Source organism: Chrysochloris asiatica, unplaced genomic scaffold (assembly GCF_000296735.1).
Source record: "Chrysochloris asiatica unplaced genomic scaffold, ChrAsi1.0 scaffold00080, whole genome shotgun sequence".
Lineage (NCBI taxonomy): Eukaryota > Metazoa > Chordata > Mammalia > Afrosoricida > Chrysochloridae > Chrysochloris > Chrysochloris asiatica.
The window spans coordinates 7,724,481-7,745,093 of NW_006408598.1; the positions used below are offsets into that span (position 1 = coordinate 7,724,481).

The 20,613-nt window shown below is 39.7% G+C and overlaps 1 protein-coding gene across 6 annotated transcripts in view; it reads right to left on the reverse strand.

The window, feature by feature from the left end:
* Window positions 1-20,613, reverse strand: part of MITF (microphthalmia-associated transcription factor) — a 336,908-nt gene that overhangs the window by 34,631 nt on the left and 281,664 nt on the right. For 4 of the 6 annotated variants that reach the window (XM_006865629.1, XM_006865628.1, XM_006865627.1 and 1 more), the window contains exons 3-5: window positions 5,466-5,693; window positions 4,340-4,423; window positions 918-1,013 (exon numbers count right to left, since the gene is read on the reverse strand). In XM_006865629.1, the coding sequence (XP_006865691.1) occupies window positions 918-1,013; window positions 4,340-4,423; window positions 5,466-5,693 (408 nt within the window). Of the gene's footprint in view, window positions 1-917; window positions 1,014-4,339; window positions 4,424-5,465; window positions 5,694-6,726; window positions 6,880-20,613 lie in introns of those variants that run through there. The other 2 variants (XM_006865630.1, XM_006865631.1) reach the window with 2 other exon arrangements.

Consider the following 20,613-nt stretch of genomic DNA (forward strand, 5'->3'; position numbering starts at 1 on the left):
TTATAATTGGATGTTGGTCTTTCAAACACTGGTTATTAGAGAATATCATAGTCTCAGGATATTGCTTTCATAGGGAAAAACAAAAAAGACGGTGGCACTGTAGAGTAAGATCTAGACTGCTAACCACAAGGTAAGTGATTCAAACCCACTCACTGCTACTCAGAAACTCTATACAGGGTCACTATGGATGAGAACTTGACAGCCCTTACTTAATAACAACAAGAAGCATTCAAAGACTTACTGGGTAATCCTGCCTCTGACAACGTAATCATAACATGACAATGATAGCAGCCGACTTGACTCACAGACGATTATTACAAGGACCACATGAGGTCTGCAGCAAGAAAAGCTTTGATAACAAAATCACATGCCACATGAACATAAGTCAAGAAAATAAACAATATAGTCAAGGCCCCTGATTTTATAGAGAAATAAGTAGTAACATATAAGAACAAATAGCACCACTGTTTATAACTAAAATTGGAATCTCTGTGAAGAAGGGTATCGTCTCCCTATCAGCCATGATAAACTACACTGTTTCAGGCCAACTGGATCACGGTTGTCCACAGTATCATCAGTAGCCCTGCCCTTGACTACAGTGTAGTACACTGGACATTAGATGGCAGGGAGAAGCAATGGCCTACCATTGTACTGAAGGTGGACTTGAACTCCAGGGGACATTAACCTTTGAAATGTGCTCACTAACACATTCGTGAGAAACTGTTACTTTCTCACGTCAAAGTCACTTATTTGCAATCCTGAGATAATGTTCCACTTTATTAATAATACATTTCTCGTAGAATCAGCCGCAAAGCTAAACTATAAGCTCCGGAAAAGTGAGAGAACACTGGAGATACTGAAAGATTTTCTTTCAAAACGAAAACAAAAAGAAGAAGAGGCGAGAAAGGCATCAATACCGTATTTGCCATTTGCAAAGCAGGATCCATCAAGCCCAGGATTTCTTCATTATAACTTGATTCCAAGCTAATGATGTCATCAATTACATCATCCATCTATAAGAAAAAATAGTAATGGAAGTGAGAAGTGAGTAAAAACTGTGAGGCAACCAACAACAACAAATAGTTGTCATCCAGGGTTCTTTCGTACTCAAAGCAATAATGTCCTTTAGTAAAATTCTAAGAGGAAACGTTCTTCTTCCTCCCCAAACAAGAATATTAGTGAAGACCAGTAGCACAGTGAGTGAAGATAATGACACAGAAACCAGCATTCAGTGAGTGCTTACTAGGTGCCAGCCATTGGGCTTAGGACTTTTCATGAGTGAAATGCTTAACCCTGATCTTGAACAGCACCAGGCCACGTACTAGTATTACAGTCTTCTCCAGAAAAGGTAAGCGCTACCCAGAGAGATACAGCAACTGACCCAAAGCCACCCATATGAGAAGGATTGAAGTCACAATTTGAACCTAGACTCTCAACTGCTGTGCTAAACTGTCTGTCCCAAGCAGAAAAGATGATCTAGGAAATTGTTCACTTTGAATATTTGCTGCTGGATACCTTTTTTGCTCTAAAGACTGCCCCATCTGCTTCCCAGGAGTCCTTGGAGCAGGGAAATGCAGGCAGTAACTGAGCCCTTTGCTCCCCAGCTCATACCTAGCCCTGCACGGATGTTACAGTGACTTGTAATGTACGTTTCTCCTTGTACAGCTGCCAGTATGCCTGCTAGTCCCCAAGGAGTACACCAGGACGAGGTTATCATTACAGTCGTGGGGCTGACATTCCCACTAGATCAATTTTATTCCTGAAGTACCAAAACATCAGTTATGATAATAAACAACGGTGATTACATGTGCATTGCAGCAGTTGCAAAGACGACTGTGAAAACATTTCTTCGTAAACACCTAATGTAGGTGAGTTAGTGTGTGTGTGTGCATATGTGTGTGTGAACACATGTTTAGATCTTAACAGTGTTTCATAAGCAAGCAATGAAATGGCAAAATTCAGAGGGATTCCCTTCTGTGTCCTGTTGCCAGTTCCACTAATGAGGACAGGCTCTGAATCCTGGCTTTCCCACTTTCTGAATTGGAAGCAAAGCATGTAAAATGCAAGAGCCTCAGTTTGTTTATCTGTCAAATGGGGTATAGTAATACTTGTTAGATTCTTGTGAGAATTTTATTAGATTAGCCTTATTAGATTCTTGTGAGAATTTCGGGGTATACCATATTTAGAGCTCAAGGTGCAATAAACACACAATAAGTGCTCTTTTTACGTGATTCCTTAGAAGAATAACTGGAAGTTGGTTGTGAGGTATTGGTAGCTGCACTGTTTGTTAGCTTCCATTTCTAGGTACATCGGCTTTACTTGTTTTGATGAGGAAAGCATTTTTCTATTGAGTTGCAAACCGGGCAAATGGACCAGGATACTTATAAACAACCTTTCATTGTAAATTTCTAATTTTTTTTTTTTTTTTTTTTTAGGGCAGTAAAATTGGTATAACAAAAGAAGGTTTAATATACATTTTTTTTTCTTATGGTAAAAGTAATATAAGCTGGTAAGAAAGGGAGAAAAGAAAAAGCAAGACAATGTTTGTTGCTTATGACTCCGCTCCCTCAAATACACATGTCTCTCTCACAGAGACACACTTACTGTGGAACTGTAATAGTCAATGAATACAGAACAATTGATTTATCTATTAAATGGGATCTTAGAGGTGAATCTTAATCTACTGACTTGAGAAAATATTCAGGAAATGTTAAGTAAAAAAGATATCAAATTATGTGCTCCATGAAATTCTATTTTATAAAACAACACACTGTTGTTGCGGTTAAGTGCCGTCAAGTCAATTCTGACCCATAGCGACCCTGAACAGGGTTTCCGAGGCTATAAATTTTACGGGAGCAAATAGCCTCATCTTTCTCCCAAGAAGCAGCTGGTAGTTTCAAACTGCCGGCCTTGCGGTTTGCAGCCCGATTCATAACCACTATGCTACCAGAGCTCCTTTATAAAACAACATATATGAAAGTAAGTCAAAAAGTATTGCTATAAAATCCTTTATTCAACTGAAATATCAAAATGTGAAGCTATTGTTTTCAACAGATCCCCCATTAAGGTCTACATACTTCTGTAGGCTTGGTTTCCATATGAACAACCCCTTCACCAAAGAATTTTGTGTTCTTCAAATTATACCACATCAAAATGGAGGTTTTGGCATCCTCATGGGACTCAGGTCATGTTCCTTTGAAAGTCTTTGAGTTTGGGAAAAAAGAAAAGTCTAAAAGGGCCAGATCAGGGCTGTAGGGTGGATGCGGTAAGGTTTCCCACTGAGATTCTCAGAGGACAGCCCTTGTTGCACTCGAAGAATGACAAGGTGCATTGTGGACAGGAAAAAGAAAAAAGAAAAAAATTCCCCTGGTGCAAATTTTTCCGTCTTTTTCTTATCAATGCAAATTTCCGTTTTTTAAAAATTTCTGCAGAATAACCCCCATTATCCTATGGATTTTAAGAAACTCTGGTAGTAGAGTGGTTACAAATTGGGCTGCTAACCTCAAGGTCGGCAGTTCGAAATTACAAGTTGTTCTGCACGAGAAAGATGAGGCTTCCTGCTCCCATAAAGATTTGCAGCCTTGAAAACCCTGTACAGGGTCGCTATGAATCGGAACCGACTCCATGGTACCCAACAACAACAACATCAAAAATAATCCTTTGGAATCCCAGAAAACAGTCAACAGAAGCTTCTGAATTGACCTCTCTGCCTTGAATTGTGGTTCAGTAGTTTCCCTTGGAAGCTACTGTTCTGATTAGATCCTTTTTGTTTGTTTGTTTGAAGGTACCCAAACTAGACTAAGACTAGTTAGTGTATTACTGAAAGAACTCATCTACTCATCTACAGCCATCCATGGACCACAAAGACTTATTTAAATGCAAGTTGTTTGGAATAAACCTGTGTGTGTAGGAACTATAACACTAGGAGCAATATTTTTTAATTTACTCTGATACATCCAAAAAAATAGACAGTTTGGTTTTTACCAATATTCTAGAAAATTCACTGCCCTGCAGATTTGCCTAGCCTGCATTAGTAATAGTATTTCAAGGGAGCATAGCATTTCATATTTCACTTTTTAAGATGTTTATATTTTAAGTAGTTCTTAGTGTCTTAACACAACTTGGGGTGAAAATGCGTCTTAAGTTTCATTTCCCTAGTAGTTATTAAATCATGAGACACTGAAGAAATTGGCCCCGTTCACAGCCTTCTCTATTAAAAAAAAAAATCAATGGGGGAAAAAAAAAATCCCTCTTAAGTCATCAGAAAGGTGTGATCAGCAACAAATATAGATCCTTATTACAAAGTGTTACATCCGTGGACCGCCAAGTCCTTCAATACCTGCATGCAGGATGCTCGCGCGTGGGCGTTCATACTCAGGCACTCGCTCTCCGCCCTGTTTTGCTCTTCAAACTTATAAAATCCCTGCAAAAACACAAGTGAAAACAGCCCATGACTTGGATTTGCACATTACTTTTCAATGATACATTCATACAAGGCTGATAGCAACAAGATGAACTAAGCTTTCAAACAAAGAGCAATCTAACCAAGAGAAGATTAATGAATGAAAAACTAGCATCCAATCAACTTGATAAATGACAAATATGGACAAGGAAAACTATGGAGGTAGGTTTGGACTAAAGGGAAAAGACAGAGTCTCTCTGGAAATGAAAATCAACCAAACTTTAGAAGTCACCTCTGAAATCATAAAACATTTCAGAGCACATCAAATTCCATTAAAACAAGATGCATTATCTCATGATTTGGAAATAGCAGGCATTGTTATATCATTAATTGTCCTCCCAGGTATTTTTATGCTCCAGATTCCAGTACAACAATTCTCTTGAAGGTGTGTTTGCGTCTCATCTCCAATCCAGCCTTTTAAAAAAGCACTTTCAAGGGGCAGCATTGATGAAATGGACTTAAAGCTTTGCATTTCTGTTAAACTGTCATCTGCTGTATTATTTAAATTCATCAATGCACATTTCAAGCTAGGCTTCTTTTTTTTTTTTTTTTTCCCTTTCCTCCTCACAACTCAGGGAGAAATAAAAATAATATTCCAGACATTCACAACAAGCGGAACTTCTAACCGCCTGCCCCACACCTTTTCTATTTTTGCTTTTCCTTTTCCACCTTCCCTTCTCCTCTCTCTGCATTTTCACTGTTTTGTAAACTGAAAGGCAATGAAGAGAACAGAGCATTCAGCTAATGAAGGAGAAAGAAGTTGACGGCAAAAGCGCCCATGCCTCCACATCCCACCTGGAATGAACCAGAGTTCCCTCTTGTGCCAGGAACCCAATAACTCAAGAGGGTGAGGCAGCCATGTTGGCAAATCTGAGACAAAAGCCAGTGAAAGTGGCCATGCAGAGAAACTAGAGAGTGCATGGTTAAACGTGGGAATAATATCCAACAGACAGTCATTTAGTCTAAGAAAACAGGAGAGGAGAGGAGAGGAGACATGAATTACCTCTTTTTCACAGTTGGAGTTAAGAGTAAGCATAGCCATGGGGCTGTTGGGCGCGCTGCTCCCGGGCACAGGTGGCATGACATGATCGCCAGGCTGGTTTGGACATGGCAAGCTCAGGACTTGGTTGGCATGTTTATTTGCTAAAGTGGTAGTAAGGTACTGCTTTACCTGCTGCTTTTGGGCTTGTTGTATGTGGTACTTGGTGGGGTTTTCAAGGTGGGTCTGCACCTGAACACAGCCGTGAAGAGAAGAGAGACAACATTGTGATTTTCCAGTTTCCCATGGTTCTCAATCAGGCACAAACATGACACTAACAAATTCACCAGCAAAAGAAATTGTTAAACCTCTGTTATGTCCCAAACACTGATGTCAATGGATTTTAATACTGCTAACGTTTTAGGTCCAGCTCTCGGGATTTGGGGTGATGTTTTGCACTGTTTGTTTCTCTGCTAATTAACTGCATATCTCTTCGAAATCCTGTGCCCTTCTTCCCATGTCTAGTAATTAAAAGTTTGAAACTATACGGAGAGGGAAAATCTTCCCAACACACCCGAAAGGGTTTATTAAGGTAAAAACAGCAAACTACAAGATAGAGTGTAACTCAATTTATTTCACTCTCTTTGGCGAACCAAACAGATTTCTGTTTTTGTTTGTTTGTTTTTTCAAAAGCCTCCTTAAAGACAAACTGTAAAATGGTTGTCAGAGATAAACAGAAACATTCCAGTGATTAAATCAACTAGTTGTGGATTCATTCCTCCCACTTTCATTTGGACATGATTATTCAACATTTTAATTAAGAAAGAACACAACATAAAAAGCAATTCTACATTAAGGTGTTTCTTTCAAACATATAAACACTTACATGCATGTGTTTAAAGAGGTACAGAGATTAACAAACCACCAGGATATTTGTCCCTTACAGAATCAGAAATGCTCTGTTTCAAATAAAAAATACTGTTTAAAGTCATTTTTTTCTTAATAAACACAATTATCTTATGAGCTATTAACAGGAGCTGATGGAGTAAGCACAGCCACACACTGGAGGTGGTGGTGGTGGTGGTGGGACAAAACCTTACAAATATTGACTTTGTTCAAAACTACAGTGAATCACTTCCCATGGTATCAAGCAATAAACAGCATGAAAACAACAGACTTGAACTTATGGAAAACAATGTGTCTATTACAAGCATATACGAAGGTGACTTCCTTAATGAATTACAGTGTATCTCAGCAGCGGACCATGAATAAGAATAAAGCTCACCTGAAAGTGATTATATTCTAGCATTTCCAGCATAACAACGTTTTAGTGGCCCCAATCCAGCGAGAAACGGTAGACTAGGCACTCCCTCTACTTTCTGCAATTCCAATTCGAAGACTGACTGGCATAGAGAAGGCACTATAAACAAGGTATCCCGAGACACCACCGGAAACTTTATCACAGCAGCCCTGCTTATAATAACCTAAGCTAATTAGTTATGCATGGGGAAAAAAAAAAAGCAAGCAAGAAAAAATCCGCTCACACTAAGCCTTTTTTTTTTTTTAAGAAGCCCTTCGAGTTTGGACTTAAATATATTGATATCCATTTTGTCTCCCTGCCTTGACGTCATGCTTTTTTTCATAAATATAAAAGAACCTTTCAAAGTGATGAGCTATCAAAGTCAAACTCACTGTCACAGATCAAGGCCAATTCACTATTCATCTTTAGTTCCAGTAGTATTAATAGACAATAGCATTTCTCTTTTAGCAACAGGGTAAGAGTGTATGCCCCTTTGGAGGAGACACTGTGTAAAAGCTACTATTCCATATGAGACATTTCTAATGAACGGTAACTCTGCCACTTCTGACAGCAGGAAGGCCAGCGTTAGTATGGAGGAACCTCTCTACTGAGCTCCTGGTCTGTTGGATGACTAGGAAACTTGCCTGTTGATTTTGCATCAAGAAGAGGGAAATTATTTAAAAAGAGATTAATCATATATATATATATATATATATATATATATATATATATATATATATATATATGTGTATATATAAAATCATGGGAGAAAGATTAGGTTTTTTCTGCTCGCATGAATATTTAAATCCTCGGAAACCCTATACAGGTTTGCTATGAGTCAAAGTTGACTCCATGGCACTTAACAGCAACAAACAACACATATATATTTATGTATGTATGTGCGTATCTATGTGCCTATCTCAAATGACACTGATGAAAATAACATGCAGGGGCTGTTCAGTCTGAAAAATGTATAACACACATGCTAAATGTCATTTTCATAAGCACGTTAAACCAGTATTTTGTATGCTGTAGACTTCAATTTCACTTTTTTTTTTCTGCCCAACAGATTTAATGTTTCCAGGATAAAAAATGATTTCATGGAAATTTCATTTAAGATAGGTGTTTTTATAAACCAAGTGCAATCAGTGGTGAACTGAACAGGCTTGTGATGCAAATAGGACGCCATGTTGAAACCAAAGACTATGAATGCACCAAGAACTAGAAATCAGTTAAGAAAGCAGCCTAGGCATAAAACTACCCATAAAATAGGGTTTACAGTCTATTGCTTTCATAAATCAAATTAAACCATTTTTGATAATCAATGTCACTGAAATCAAGAAATCAAGAAAAGTCATCAGAAGGGATTGTGTTTTCATCTTAAAATAGGTCTCTTTAATACTTTCATTCATTATCATCATCTTTCAACTTCCATAACCCTTTAGAGTCCGATCCCTCACCACTCTCATTATTTAAATATCTTAGAGCTGTCTGAAGATGCTCTTCTGTGATTTCTGAACCTGTGTCACCGTCTTTATTGCCTTCAGAGTCTTCAGCTTCGTCATCAGGACTCTGTTGGCCCATAATCCCAGCCTTCTTGAAGCCATTGTAATTGGTTTCTGGAGTTAATTTCCCCCAAGCACAAGCTATCCACATGTAGACTTGTAAACATCATCCGCTTCAGTCATCCTGATGGTGTGAATTTACAAATCTCAGACTGCATTCATCCATCCTACCCTCTTCCTCACCAAAGTCTTGAATGGGTTGACCACTATATCTACCAGATGTAGCCTGCTGTAAGACTGCCAGTTATGATTGCTACATGGGTACCATTTGAATAAATATAATTTTCAATGGTTTCTTCTTTGTGAACAAGCAAACACTGAAAATTATTCAACTTTTTCTAAAAGAATCCATCCCACCCTACCTGGCCCTGTAACAGTTATCCACAAATACTTTTTTAAAATCATAGTCTATCCATTCCTTCTTGTTACAAAGAACAACCACGCTGGTGGGCAGTTTTTTTGTAGGGCATGGTAGCGCTTAAAAATTACCATCGGCGTGAATTTGACTCCACAAACAATGTAACCAAGATTACAGTGAAGCAAGCCTTCTCATGCCCATTGGTTGTAATATATTTTTTGTATCTGCAGAAGGTAGAGTCCTGGTAGATGGCATTTCAAAAGATACTGGAACCTTGTCCATATTAATTATGTCCACTGCAGAGATATAGAGGTGCAGAGACTTCTTTGGTGATGAAATCTCTTTAGTGGACTATGTTTTGCTCCAAATCATCTGAACTTGGTGGTTTACAGTGGTTCTCATTCTCATGGAAGGCCATTTCTTTTCATGAACTTAGAAATGCAGATAAAATTCACCTTGAAACTTCACGTTCTTCATTCCCTGATTAGAAGTTGTGTTTTGATGTGAATTGTGGCCGTAGGTATGGCTTGATTTTGCTCCCTTGAGAAATAATACACTCAATTCAAGTTGCTCTCAAACTCAGGCCGCTGGCTAGGGACCCGTGACATGTACGTGTTTTCAAGACTTCATTTCTTCAACTTCCTTTTTCTCTCATTCTGTTGCTTGTTGCTTTCACCCTCACAACAACACTGAGTTTCAAGTTGGCAGTGTAGGACTTGAGCTTCATTTCTGACGCGATCCTAGAAGACTCTGAGATTTAGACTAATAAGCTTGCCAAAATATGGCACGCATCATCCCTTCCGAGACACTCTCGACTCAACTCTGGGTCCAACAATCCATTACAATGGTCACACAGAACTCAGACACCATACTCAGTTATGGGATTTATTAGGGAAGTTAATAGGTTATAATACAACATCATGAAATTCTCATGGCACTGTTGTTCCAGTCAGCTGCTGATAAATGCCCACACAACACACCACTTTACCATAAACCACAGCCTGAAGATACACGGCTCTAGTGCAGTGGGCCAGCAAACTTAACTCCCCCGCTCTATAACCAAGCCTCCTGCCTACAGTCATTCAGCTGTGTTTGCTCTGTGGGTTGGGAAGTCCACTGCTCTAATATTCTGGCTCTTGGCTCCGCTACTGCTGTTCCTCAGCCAAATTCCACTGTCATAGCCTTCTGTCTCTTGGGTGAGGAGATTCAAAGTACAGGGATCTTAGGGCCCAAAGGATGCATTCCTCTCTTGGCTCATCATTCTTGATAGTAGTCAGACTCCCAGCTCCTGCTTCTGAAATGGTTCATTTTATACCCAAGGTAGAATTTCAAGTTTATACAACTGCTCTTAACTGAACTAACATCCACAGCTGAATCATAACATGCTGTTGTTAATTTCGCTCACCTTCCTTCTCCAGACCCAGACGGGCAGAAATGTGTGATGGGAGTTACAAACTATGGCTAGAAGAGATATTAGATAACACACTACACCACAAAGTTGAAAAATGTGCACAAGATAATCAATAACTAGTTGGTTCTATTAAAGAGATCACAAAATTCACATGTGAGGGATATACTAAGCAAGGGTCTTCTTATACGCTCTCAAGCATATAGCTAAGACTCAGGATCTTTCATCAAAGACATTGACACTAATAAGGTATAATTAGACCATGAGAGAAGCAGACCCAACAAAGCTTAAAGGCTTCACTCAGAAGATCTGATAAGGTTTTCACATTGTGCTGACTCAATAGCAAAAGTAATCATGTTAATTTTGCTTTGTTACTCCTCCAGAGTTAACCAGCAGGAAACAACACGGAACAAAACACAAAATCATAAATAAATCAAAAGATCAGCCTAGTAAAGAATGGTGGATCCCTCACCTGAGAGTATAGCCCCTAGTCACTGTTCAGGTCTGGAACTGAACTCCCCACCTCCACCTCCACGTCTCAATATTCAGCCAGACAATAGACTAGGCATCTGTAACGGGTACAGTGACACTAGGCCAGCGGCATACTCCTGAGAACAATCAGCCAAATGACATCAATTGGCCTGCAGTTACCCAAAGGACAAAGTTCAGAAGGCAGGAAGAGTTGGGAAAGAAGGAGGAATGGAAACAGGAAACACAGGGAAGAAATGAAGTAAGTGATGTTACATTGTGGGGACTGCAATCAATGACCTGAAACAAAAGGTATCTTAAATGGACTCTTTAAATGGAAAACTGGTTATTGCCATAAACTACCCAACTCACAATAAAAAGTATTTTAAAAAGCCAAAGTCCAAAGACATGGAAGACAAGCGTAGTAACCATGACACGTACATTCAATTATGATTCCTATGGGTAGCCACTGAATGTCATTCATGCCAGTGTAGGCTCGACTTTGTTGACACTTCCAATTGATAGCACGTGACTTATGGACAGGTTTTAGTAGGTAATGGGATATGACTTTCAACGTAAATTAACAGAAAAAACTACAGTTTCCATTGTCTATTTTCTGATAACCAGCATCCAACAAGCATGAGATATATTTTTTTATGACCCATGATTTCTTGACTGTGGCTCATACTTTTTTTATACACATCTGATAAAAAGTAACATTTCCAAACTACTAAATTATGGTAAAGGAGGCTGAAATTCACTGCTGGGAATGTTGAGAGATATGTGTGGTAGATGCAAGAGCTGGCTATGACAATTTTTTTTTCCTTTTAAAACATAAATTAATCACTATAACCTTATATAGGTTCCCTGTGAGTCAGAATTGACTTGACAGCACTTAACAACAACAATAAATCCCACATTATAGATGTGTTCACGTTATTTGTGGAAAATACGAATACACATATATGTGTACATATATCTATATAGCTAGATATTGACACAAACACTATGAAGGGGCCTTTAAAAAGCTTTCGGAAAAATGAAATGAAAAGACAATGGACTTTTTCCATGAGCGTTTTTAAGTCCCCGCAAACATAGACACATACAGACACACACATAGACACAGAGAAATGGATATATAATTTAGCTACAAAGTTAAGAAAGAAATGACTCTCCAATTTAACCCTCAAATTGGGAAACAGGGAAAATGTATGTAAACCATTTTAAATATAATCCTTAGGACTAGAAATGAAACAAGAGTCATCATACATGCAACTTGCACATCTATATATTCATTAATTTGCTTATTTCATTATTTCCTATAATTATGTGCTAAACGTTGGGCAAGGCACAGAATATACACTGTTAACAAGCAGATAGGATTATCAGTTTGATGGGGGTTATAGTCTAAGGGGTGAGGCAAATGAAGAATAAAACAAACCAAGACATAAATTACAAAAACTCTGACGGTTAATGCCCTGGACTGCAAAGTCGGTTAGAACTGCAAGGTCGGTGGTTGAAGCTCATCACCCACTCCTCAAAAACCCTATACAGGGTCACTATGAGTTGGAACCAACTTGTCGGTGCTTAAAAACAAACAACAACTGCTGAAATGGGGAGGTATATAAAAGGTAAATATTTGAGATTCAATATTTTTTTTCTAAATGCCCAGGATAATGAAGTCCTCTAGGTCAACCATCTCAAATTGTTTCAAATGACTGGTCCAACATGAACACAGAGGTTCACAGAGACATTGTAAGTTTCATAAAAGGTCCAGACACGATAATGATGAGGACAGCAGACATTACTAAAATAAACATAAAATGAGGGCAATGGGTGTAATGTGCTTATTTCACTATTCCACTAAAAAAAGAAAGGGCTGCACATTTAAAAATAAATGTTAATTCACTGGCAGATCCTTATTCTTTAATGAATCAGAATTTTTTGCTTTAGTAAGAAAAGGTGCAACTTGCTCTTTGGAATTGTCAGTGAGTCTTTACTACATTCAGGTTTGGGTAAGCGGAATAGGATGCATTTTGTCCTTACACTGTCCACATCTCTTTTAGTCTTCAGGTCAATTGAGAGCTGACCTCCTATGAACACTATGCAGGAGAGAGAACATGTCCATCTGTTTCACACCGAAACATCTCAAAGAGGTCATACAAATGAAGAACATGATTTATGGGTAATAACAGGGAGTGGTGAGGCTTGTGGAAAACATGTTGCTCATTTAAAGGAACAGCTGATATAAACTGCATTTGAGTGTGGCCGCATGGGAATATGCATCCACGTCCAGTCTATAGAGATCTTCCCGTTTTTTTAAAGGTAACTGACAATCTGCACTTCTTTTTAAAGTTATCTATCCTCATTTTAAAGAGCTCTGGTAGCGTGGTGGTTACAAATCGGGCTGCGAACCTCAGGGTCAGCAGTCCGAAACTACCAGATGCTCCGCAGGAGAAAGATGAGGCTTTCTGCTCCCGCAGAGATTTACAGCCTCGGAAACCCTGCACAGGTTTGCTATGAGGTCGGAACTGACTCCACGGCCCATAACAACAACAACATCCTCATTTTAAGGAGCTCTGGTAGCGTAGCGGTTATGAATCGGGCTGCGCGCGAACCACAAGGACAGCAGTTCGAAACTACCAGCTCTTCCGCGGGAGAAAGATGAGGCTTTCTGCTCTCGTAAAGATTTACAGCCTCGGAAACCCTGTACAGGGTCGCTATGAGTCAGAACCGACTCGATGGCCCTTAACAACAACAACATCCTCATTTTAAAAACTGTCATAGAATTGTTTTCATTTTCACATTATATAAGCCAAATCAGATATACATGTGAGCTGGGTTCAACCTATAGGTCACTAGCATTTGGACTTTGCTCTACTGTTCACAAGGATAATATGCATATTTCCATTCCTGGAGGGGGTTGGGGATTGTGGCCTAGGTTCTGAGTAGAAATTCCTCTTTTGAAAAATCCATCTTAAAATCCAGGTGATTCCTACTGCTTCTCTGAGAGGCTGGCAGTACAAGAGTCAGAGGAGGAGTTAAGAGCTTGAAACCTACGTTCAACTTTTGGCTTTGTCCCTTGTTCCCTATGTGACTTTCTACAGGCCAGTAAACTCTTCCAGGCTTGACTCTTCCTGACTAGGTAACGGCCTAGTCTACAGGCTGTCTCAGCATTAAATGAGATCACGTCTCTAAAGGGGCTTAACAAAGTATCGAGAACAGCATTTCTGTCAATCATTTTTGTCTCAAACTTTTTCACTCTTAAAATGTAGTGTCTGTGTGGGTGATCAATATCTACATTAGGAATTAAAACTGGGAAACACTTAAAACACAAGCTCACATACAAAACACATATTCCATTTGCCAGCAGAAAAATGACATTTTTATATGTCAGACTGCCTTTAGAAAATGCCACTGTAACCACTACGTCACTCGAGCTCCTTGATTGTGAGATAGGAGAATAAATATAAGTAGGATAAACACCGTACTGCTAACCACAAGGTCAGCTGTTCCACAGGCGTAAGGTGAGGTTTTCTGCTCCTGTAAATATTTACAACTTCCAATACCTTATACAGAGTCCTGGTGTGGTGCTATAGGAAAGCACAGGATGGCTAACCACAAGGTCAGTGGTTCAAACCCACCAGCTGCACCTTGGAAACCCTATACAGAATTGCTCTGAGTCAGAATCAACTTGATGGCACTTAACAATAACATGAACAAGAAACATAAGTTTCTGTCTTCAACCTTCCTAAGTCATATCTTTTCAGTTAATGGCTTATCTCCTAACCATTTAAAATATCCAATCATATAGACATGTAAACGAGATGACAAAAGGACACAAATTCATGACATTTTAATACCTTTTACTTATATTTTGATACCTTTTACTTATATGCCTTTTGACCTTCCAACCAATTACCCATGTCAAAGAATTCTGATAACAAATGTTTAAATAACCGTGGAGCCCTTGAAGAACAGGCCACAAAATAAAGCTACAAAGCATTGTGTGCAATCACAATACATAATTTATTGATATAATTTCTGTTTCACACAAATACAGTAATTGTATGGCTTTCTTAGTTAAAGGGCAAATATCCGCAACTTGTGGAACTTTTCTCCCTTGTTACTGAGACTATCTTTTTCGCGCTCTCCTTTCTTCATTCAGATAGAGGAGCGATATCAAAAGAAGTGGAATGAATCACTGCCTCGCTGTCACCCTGAAAGTTAGCTTTGTCATTTCCAGGTGACATTGACAAGTTATTTTCCATTAGTTTCTATCTAAAGAGGTCCTGGGCCACATAGCATGTCAGGGTAAGACAATGGCTGGAGATACTGCCATCTTGGCTGACACCTAGTATCTACTGGGGGGGAGGGAACACCCATCTGATGCCAATTGCTCTTTTCCCTCCAATATTTGTAAGCCAGAATTTTTTCAAAAACTGAGAAAGATTCCCATAACATTTTAAATTGATAAGTGATTTTGTTTGTTACTTAACACATCAACAGGGTGATCAGATTTCTTATCTCAGGTTTAGGAAGCACATTTGTGCTTTTTTGCTCAATACATTTAAGGAAAATGTTTGTTGTTGTTAAGTGCCTTGGAGTCAATTCCGACCCATAACGACCCTATATAGGGTTTCCGAGGAGTGAGGGGTCATATTTCAATCAATTGCTACCCAGTACCTCTCCTACATCATACTTTTTCACATTGTTTTTCAAATGGCCATAGAAAGAGGCCAACAACTCAATCAGAACTCCTGGGAGGAGAGGGACATATAACTGAGAACACTGGCCTTTTAAAATGACTTTTTTATTGTGTCGTTAAGTATCATCGAGTTGGTTCTGACTCACAGTGACCCTGTATAGGGTTTCTAAGGAGCGGATGGTAAGCTTGAACCACCAACCTTGCAGTTCAAACTAACTTTACAGTCCAGCGCATTAACCCACAACACCACAAGGTCATATAGGATAGTTTCAGTTTCACAAATTATATTGTTGCCACAAAAACCTAACTCCAACAACTACCAAGTCACAAGGCCAGAACATATATTCTCAAACATACAGCCTTGTTTGTTGTTAAGAGCCATTGTCTCAGTTCTGAGTCACAGTGACCCTATATAGGATTTCCTAGAGATGGCTGGTGTATCTGAACCACTGACCTTGTGGCTAGCAGTCCTGTGTTTATCCTCCAATGCCACACACCACAATGTGTCTATTCCATAGCAAACGCATTGCCAGTGAGTTGATTCCAATTCATATCAACTCTATGCGCAGAGTAGAATTTCTAGAATCTCAAGGTCAGAAGTTCAAACTCACCATCCACTCCTCAGAAACTACATAGTATACATATGAGTCAGAACCAACATGCGGCACGTATCAACAACAACAGTCTTTACAGAAGCAGAATGTGTCCCAGTCGCCAACCCTTTGGTTAGTAGCCTAATGCTGAAATGATTGGGCCAACATGATTTTTTCAATTCAGTAGAAGCTTGAAAAACATTACAAAAGAAATTAAGACCAACAATGATATGAATCCTGCCCTAAAGGAGAAGAATCAAAATCAGATACAAACAAAACATAAAAGTAACGAATACGTAAAAAAGATTAAAAATAACTAAGGTTGATGAACCCAAAGTCTTTTTTCTAGACCAGGATCCAGCCCACCAGCCAAGCCCAGTCCACTGCCTGGGTTTGTGCAACCTGTAAACTAGGAATGGTTTTACACATTTTTAAACGGTGGAGGGGAATTCAAAGAACAGCATTCTTTGGCATATGAAAATTATGTCCAATTCAAACTGTAGTGTTCATAAATAAAGTTTCATTGGCACCAAGCCATATCCGTTAGTTTACATATTCTCTATGACTTTTTTTCTCTAAAAGGGCAGAATTGTAAGGTTATGACAGACAGTATGACCACAAAATCTGAAATATCTACTATCTCTTTAGAGAAAGGAAAAAAAAGTTTGCTGACTTCTGCTGTATAACGAAGTTCTTCTAACCTAGAGTTGAGTTCTCCTGGTGTGGCTCTGCAGGATAAAGCACTAGACTGAAACTCAGTTTGAACTTCAAAATCAGCAGTTCAAACCCACCAGCTGCTCTTCAGAAACTGTATATACAGGGTCACTATGAGTCGGAAATGAGACGGTGGCACTTCACAACATTATAAAGAAGATTTGCAAGGTTGGGAAGAAAGAGTGCAGTGACTTTTATAAAGAGAAATGATTACACTGTATGAATTTACAGTTGTTTTTCCATACATTGTATTTTGTGGACAGGCTTCCATATGAGAACACGTGGTGGGTTTAATTCTTCTATTTTTAAGGAAGAAGAAATATAAACCAAAGGAGAGTTTCACATATTGGTTGGCCTGAAAACTTCCATACTCCTTCTTGACAAAATTCTTCATTGTACCATTTGGTGTTGTTGCTGTTGGGAGCTGTCGTAGTTCCAACTCGTAGCAGGGTTTGCCAGAAGCAGCTGGTGGGTTTGAACTGCCAACTTTACGGTTAGTGGCTCAGTGCTTATCCTAGAATGCCACATCAGGTCTCCAATTAGGCTTATGAATTCCAAAAAAACCCAAGTTGCTAATATTTACAACAGAAGTTGTGGTATGACACCACAGGATAAGCACATGACCTCAAGACCAGTTTGAACTGCAAGATCAGCAGTTCAAATTCATCAGCTGCTCCTTGGAAACTCTATATAGGGTTCCTAGAAGTTGGTACTTAACAACAACAATATTTACAAAATGCAAGGATACCAAATTTACTTTTCTGAAATTTAAAAATTACATAATAAACTAGACCAGTCATACCAAAAATTTCTGAAGGAGTCTTTTATCCTTAACAAATGGCCTATGACACAGCGTGTTTATTATAAACTGAAAAGTTGATATACTTTGATTTTAGGACAAACAATATTTAGTAGCTTCAGGGAAAAAGAAAAGGTACATTCATAAGAAAATTCCAAATACATTCTTTTTTTTTTTTTTTTTATCTCTCTCAAAGTAAAATACGTAAAGGAGTATAAAAAGAACATCAAGTTTGTACCTTGGCCAAACAGAAATGGAAAACGTTTGTAAGTGGAAACTGGTTACTTGCAGAATATTTACAATCCAAGAATTAAATGCCCCTTTCCAAATCAATTTCTTCTGGAAGAAGAAGCAGCAAGACTCAGTAAATCTAATTTTTAAAGCATACATTCGGAGGTCTTGTGCACTAAGGGTGGAATCCGTCAGTACACATGGATATGTCATGTTAAATAGTAAGATTTCTTAGAACATAGAAAATAGAATATCCACTTACTCACAATTGTCTACATATGCCATTTAGTATGCGTTTTGTATTCACTCCTGGCTTAGGAAATTTCTAAATACAACTAAGAAGAAATCCATTCACTGGACAGCCACATTAGATGCTTCTAAAAACTTATTCACCCAGTTTGAGAGACAGAGAGACAGAGACAAAGAGAGAGAGAAAGTTCAGTGAAACCTGATCGAATGCACAGCAATTTAAAGAGATCTGATTTTGATAGCTTCAACCTCTTATTTTGAATTGTTGCCACTTGAGAGTATACCCAACTGTCTTCTTGTCCACTACATGGAGAAGTGAATGGAGAATTGGCTGCAAACCCAGAGTGGGATTTTGTAGGTATGAGACAGGATGCAAGATCCTGCACTGATAACAGGCGGCCAGGTGATGCTGTTGCTGGTCCCTGGACCACACGAAACTTCAGTAACAAGTCTTTAACACACTCTCATCTGAAATTCCACTCCTACCAAAAGAGGCATATATTTACCATTCGCTCATCGACAGAGTCAGTACCAGGCGACTGACCTAATTTGGGGGAAGGCCACACAGAGAAGGTAACATTTAAGCACAGACCTGAGGCAGATGAAGGAGTCAGACACAGAGAGAACATCCCAGCAAACCCTCCAAACCCTCAGGTGAGAACATATGTGCCTGGCATGCTCAAGGAAGAGCAAACTTCCTCCCAAAACAAACTGGCTGCCATTGTGTCAATTCCAACTCACGGGGGCCTCGAGTGTTGTACAGCAGAACTGGGCACCATGGGACTTCCAAGGTGTGATCTTTCAGAAGCAGATCATTGGTTTAAGCTGGCAACCTTTAAGTTAACAACTTAAACATTTAGGGAGTCCTAAACAAGAGCAAAAGAAGCTCTGGTAGCATAGTGGTTATGAATCAGGCTGCAAAGTTCAAGGTCAGCAGTTCGAAACTACCAGCTGTTCCACAGGAGAAAGATGACGCTTTCTGCTCCCGTAAAGATTTACAGCCTCGGAAACCCTGTACAGGGTCGCTATGAGTCAGAACCAACTCCACGGCACGTAACCACCACCACCAAACAACAGTAAGGAGTCCTGGTGTGGCACTCTGGGTTAATGTGCCAGACTGCAAAGCTGTTAGAACTGCAAGGTCGGTGGTTCAGGCTCACCAGCTGCTCCTTGGAAACCCTAGACAGGGTCATTATGGGTCGGAACTTACTCGAGGGCACTTCACAAGAACAACAACAAACAACAGCAGAGGACTTTTATTTTTCTCCCAAAAGCGGCTTCCAATTCAGCACACTCATCTTGTTTTCTTCTTATTTCTCTTTTCATTTCTTCTCGGTCTCCTTTGCTACTTTTCTCCTGTTCTCGCCCTTCGAAGTGTCAGGGTCTCTCTGGGCTCAGGACCTCCTGTCCATCAGCACTCAGAGCCCTGGTGACTTCACCAGTCTCATGGATTTAAATGTCCCAGCCCGTCTCCAGATTCCAGCTCATATATACAGCTGCTTAACTCAACATCACCGTTCAGAAGACCACTACTACCTCACATTTAGTATGACCATCATTCCCTCAAAACCAGCTCTTTCCAGACATTTCTTCAACTTAGTAGTTGTCAATTGTGTCCTTCCAGTAGATCGAAACATATGGCATTGCTATTTCTATGCTGTTGTTGTTGTTGCTAAGTGCCGTGGAGTCGGTTCTGACTCATAGCGACCGTGTACAGGGTTTTCGAGGCTGTAAATCTTTACGGGAGCAGAAAGCCTCATCTTTCTCCCACAGAGTGGCTGGTAGTTTCAAACTGCTGACCTTAAGGTTCACAGCCTGATTTGTAACCACTACGCTACCAGAGCTCTTCTATAGGTAAACAAATAGCTGCGTACAGTTCAGACTAGTTGATGAAGCCAAACACTGGGATCATGTTTGACTCCTCTTTTTCTCTCGCACCTCACATCCATTCCATCAAGTAGTATTAGCTCCACCCAGCGCTGGACCAGCTCGCACTGCCTTGATTGTTACAAACAGAGGCAACCCACCACTTCTCAGTAGATTACTGAAATTCCAGTTCTGTCTTCACGCTCTTGAAAGACTATTTTAACACATTGATTTTATAAAAATATATCAGATTATGTCACTCTTCTACAAGAAAAAAAAAAAAAAAAAAGCCCTCTGTAATAGCTCCCATTTTACCTCTGAGCAAAACCATGCTTACAGTTGTTGACTCGATTCTGACTCACAGGACCCTGACTAGGATTTCCCAGAGCAACTGGTAGGTTTGAACTGCCGACCTTGCGGTTCGCAGGCCAGGCTTACCTTATAGCGCCACACCAGGGCTTGGATTATCTGTGCTTTCTGCTGCTAAGTGTCATGAAGTCAGTTCCGACTCAGAGAAACCCTGTATAGGGTTTTTGAGGAGTAGCTGGTGGGTTCAAACTGATCTTGGGGTCTAGCGCACTATCCCGCAGCACTACACCAGGACTTGTGAATTACACTGTGGCTGGTGGTGGTGGTGTGCCATGGAGTCGGTTCCAACTCATAGAGACCTTGCACAGGGTTTCTGAGGCTGTACATCTTTACGGGAGTAGAAAGCCTCATGTTTCTCCTGCGGAACCGCTGGTTGTTTCAAACTGCTGACCGTGAGATTAGCAGCCCGATTCATAGTGCAGATTTGAGAATCAGCTTCCCTTTTTGGATTGGCTTTCCATTCTGCCACAATCCTACCACTCGTCATTCTGATGCGGGCCTGCTTCATTCATTCATCTGCCTTACTGCTGTGGGTATTCTAAAT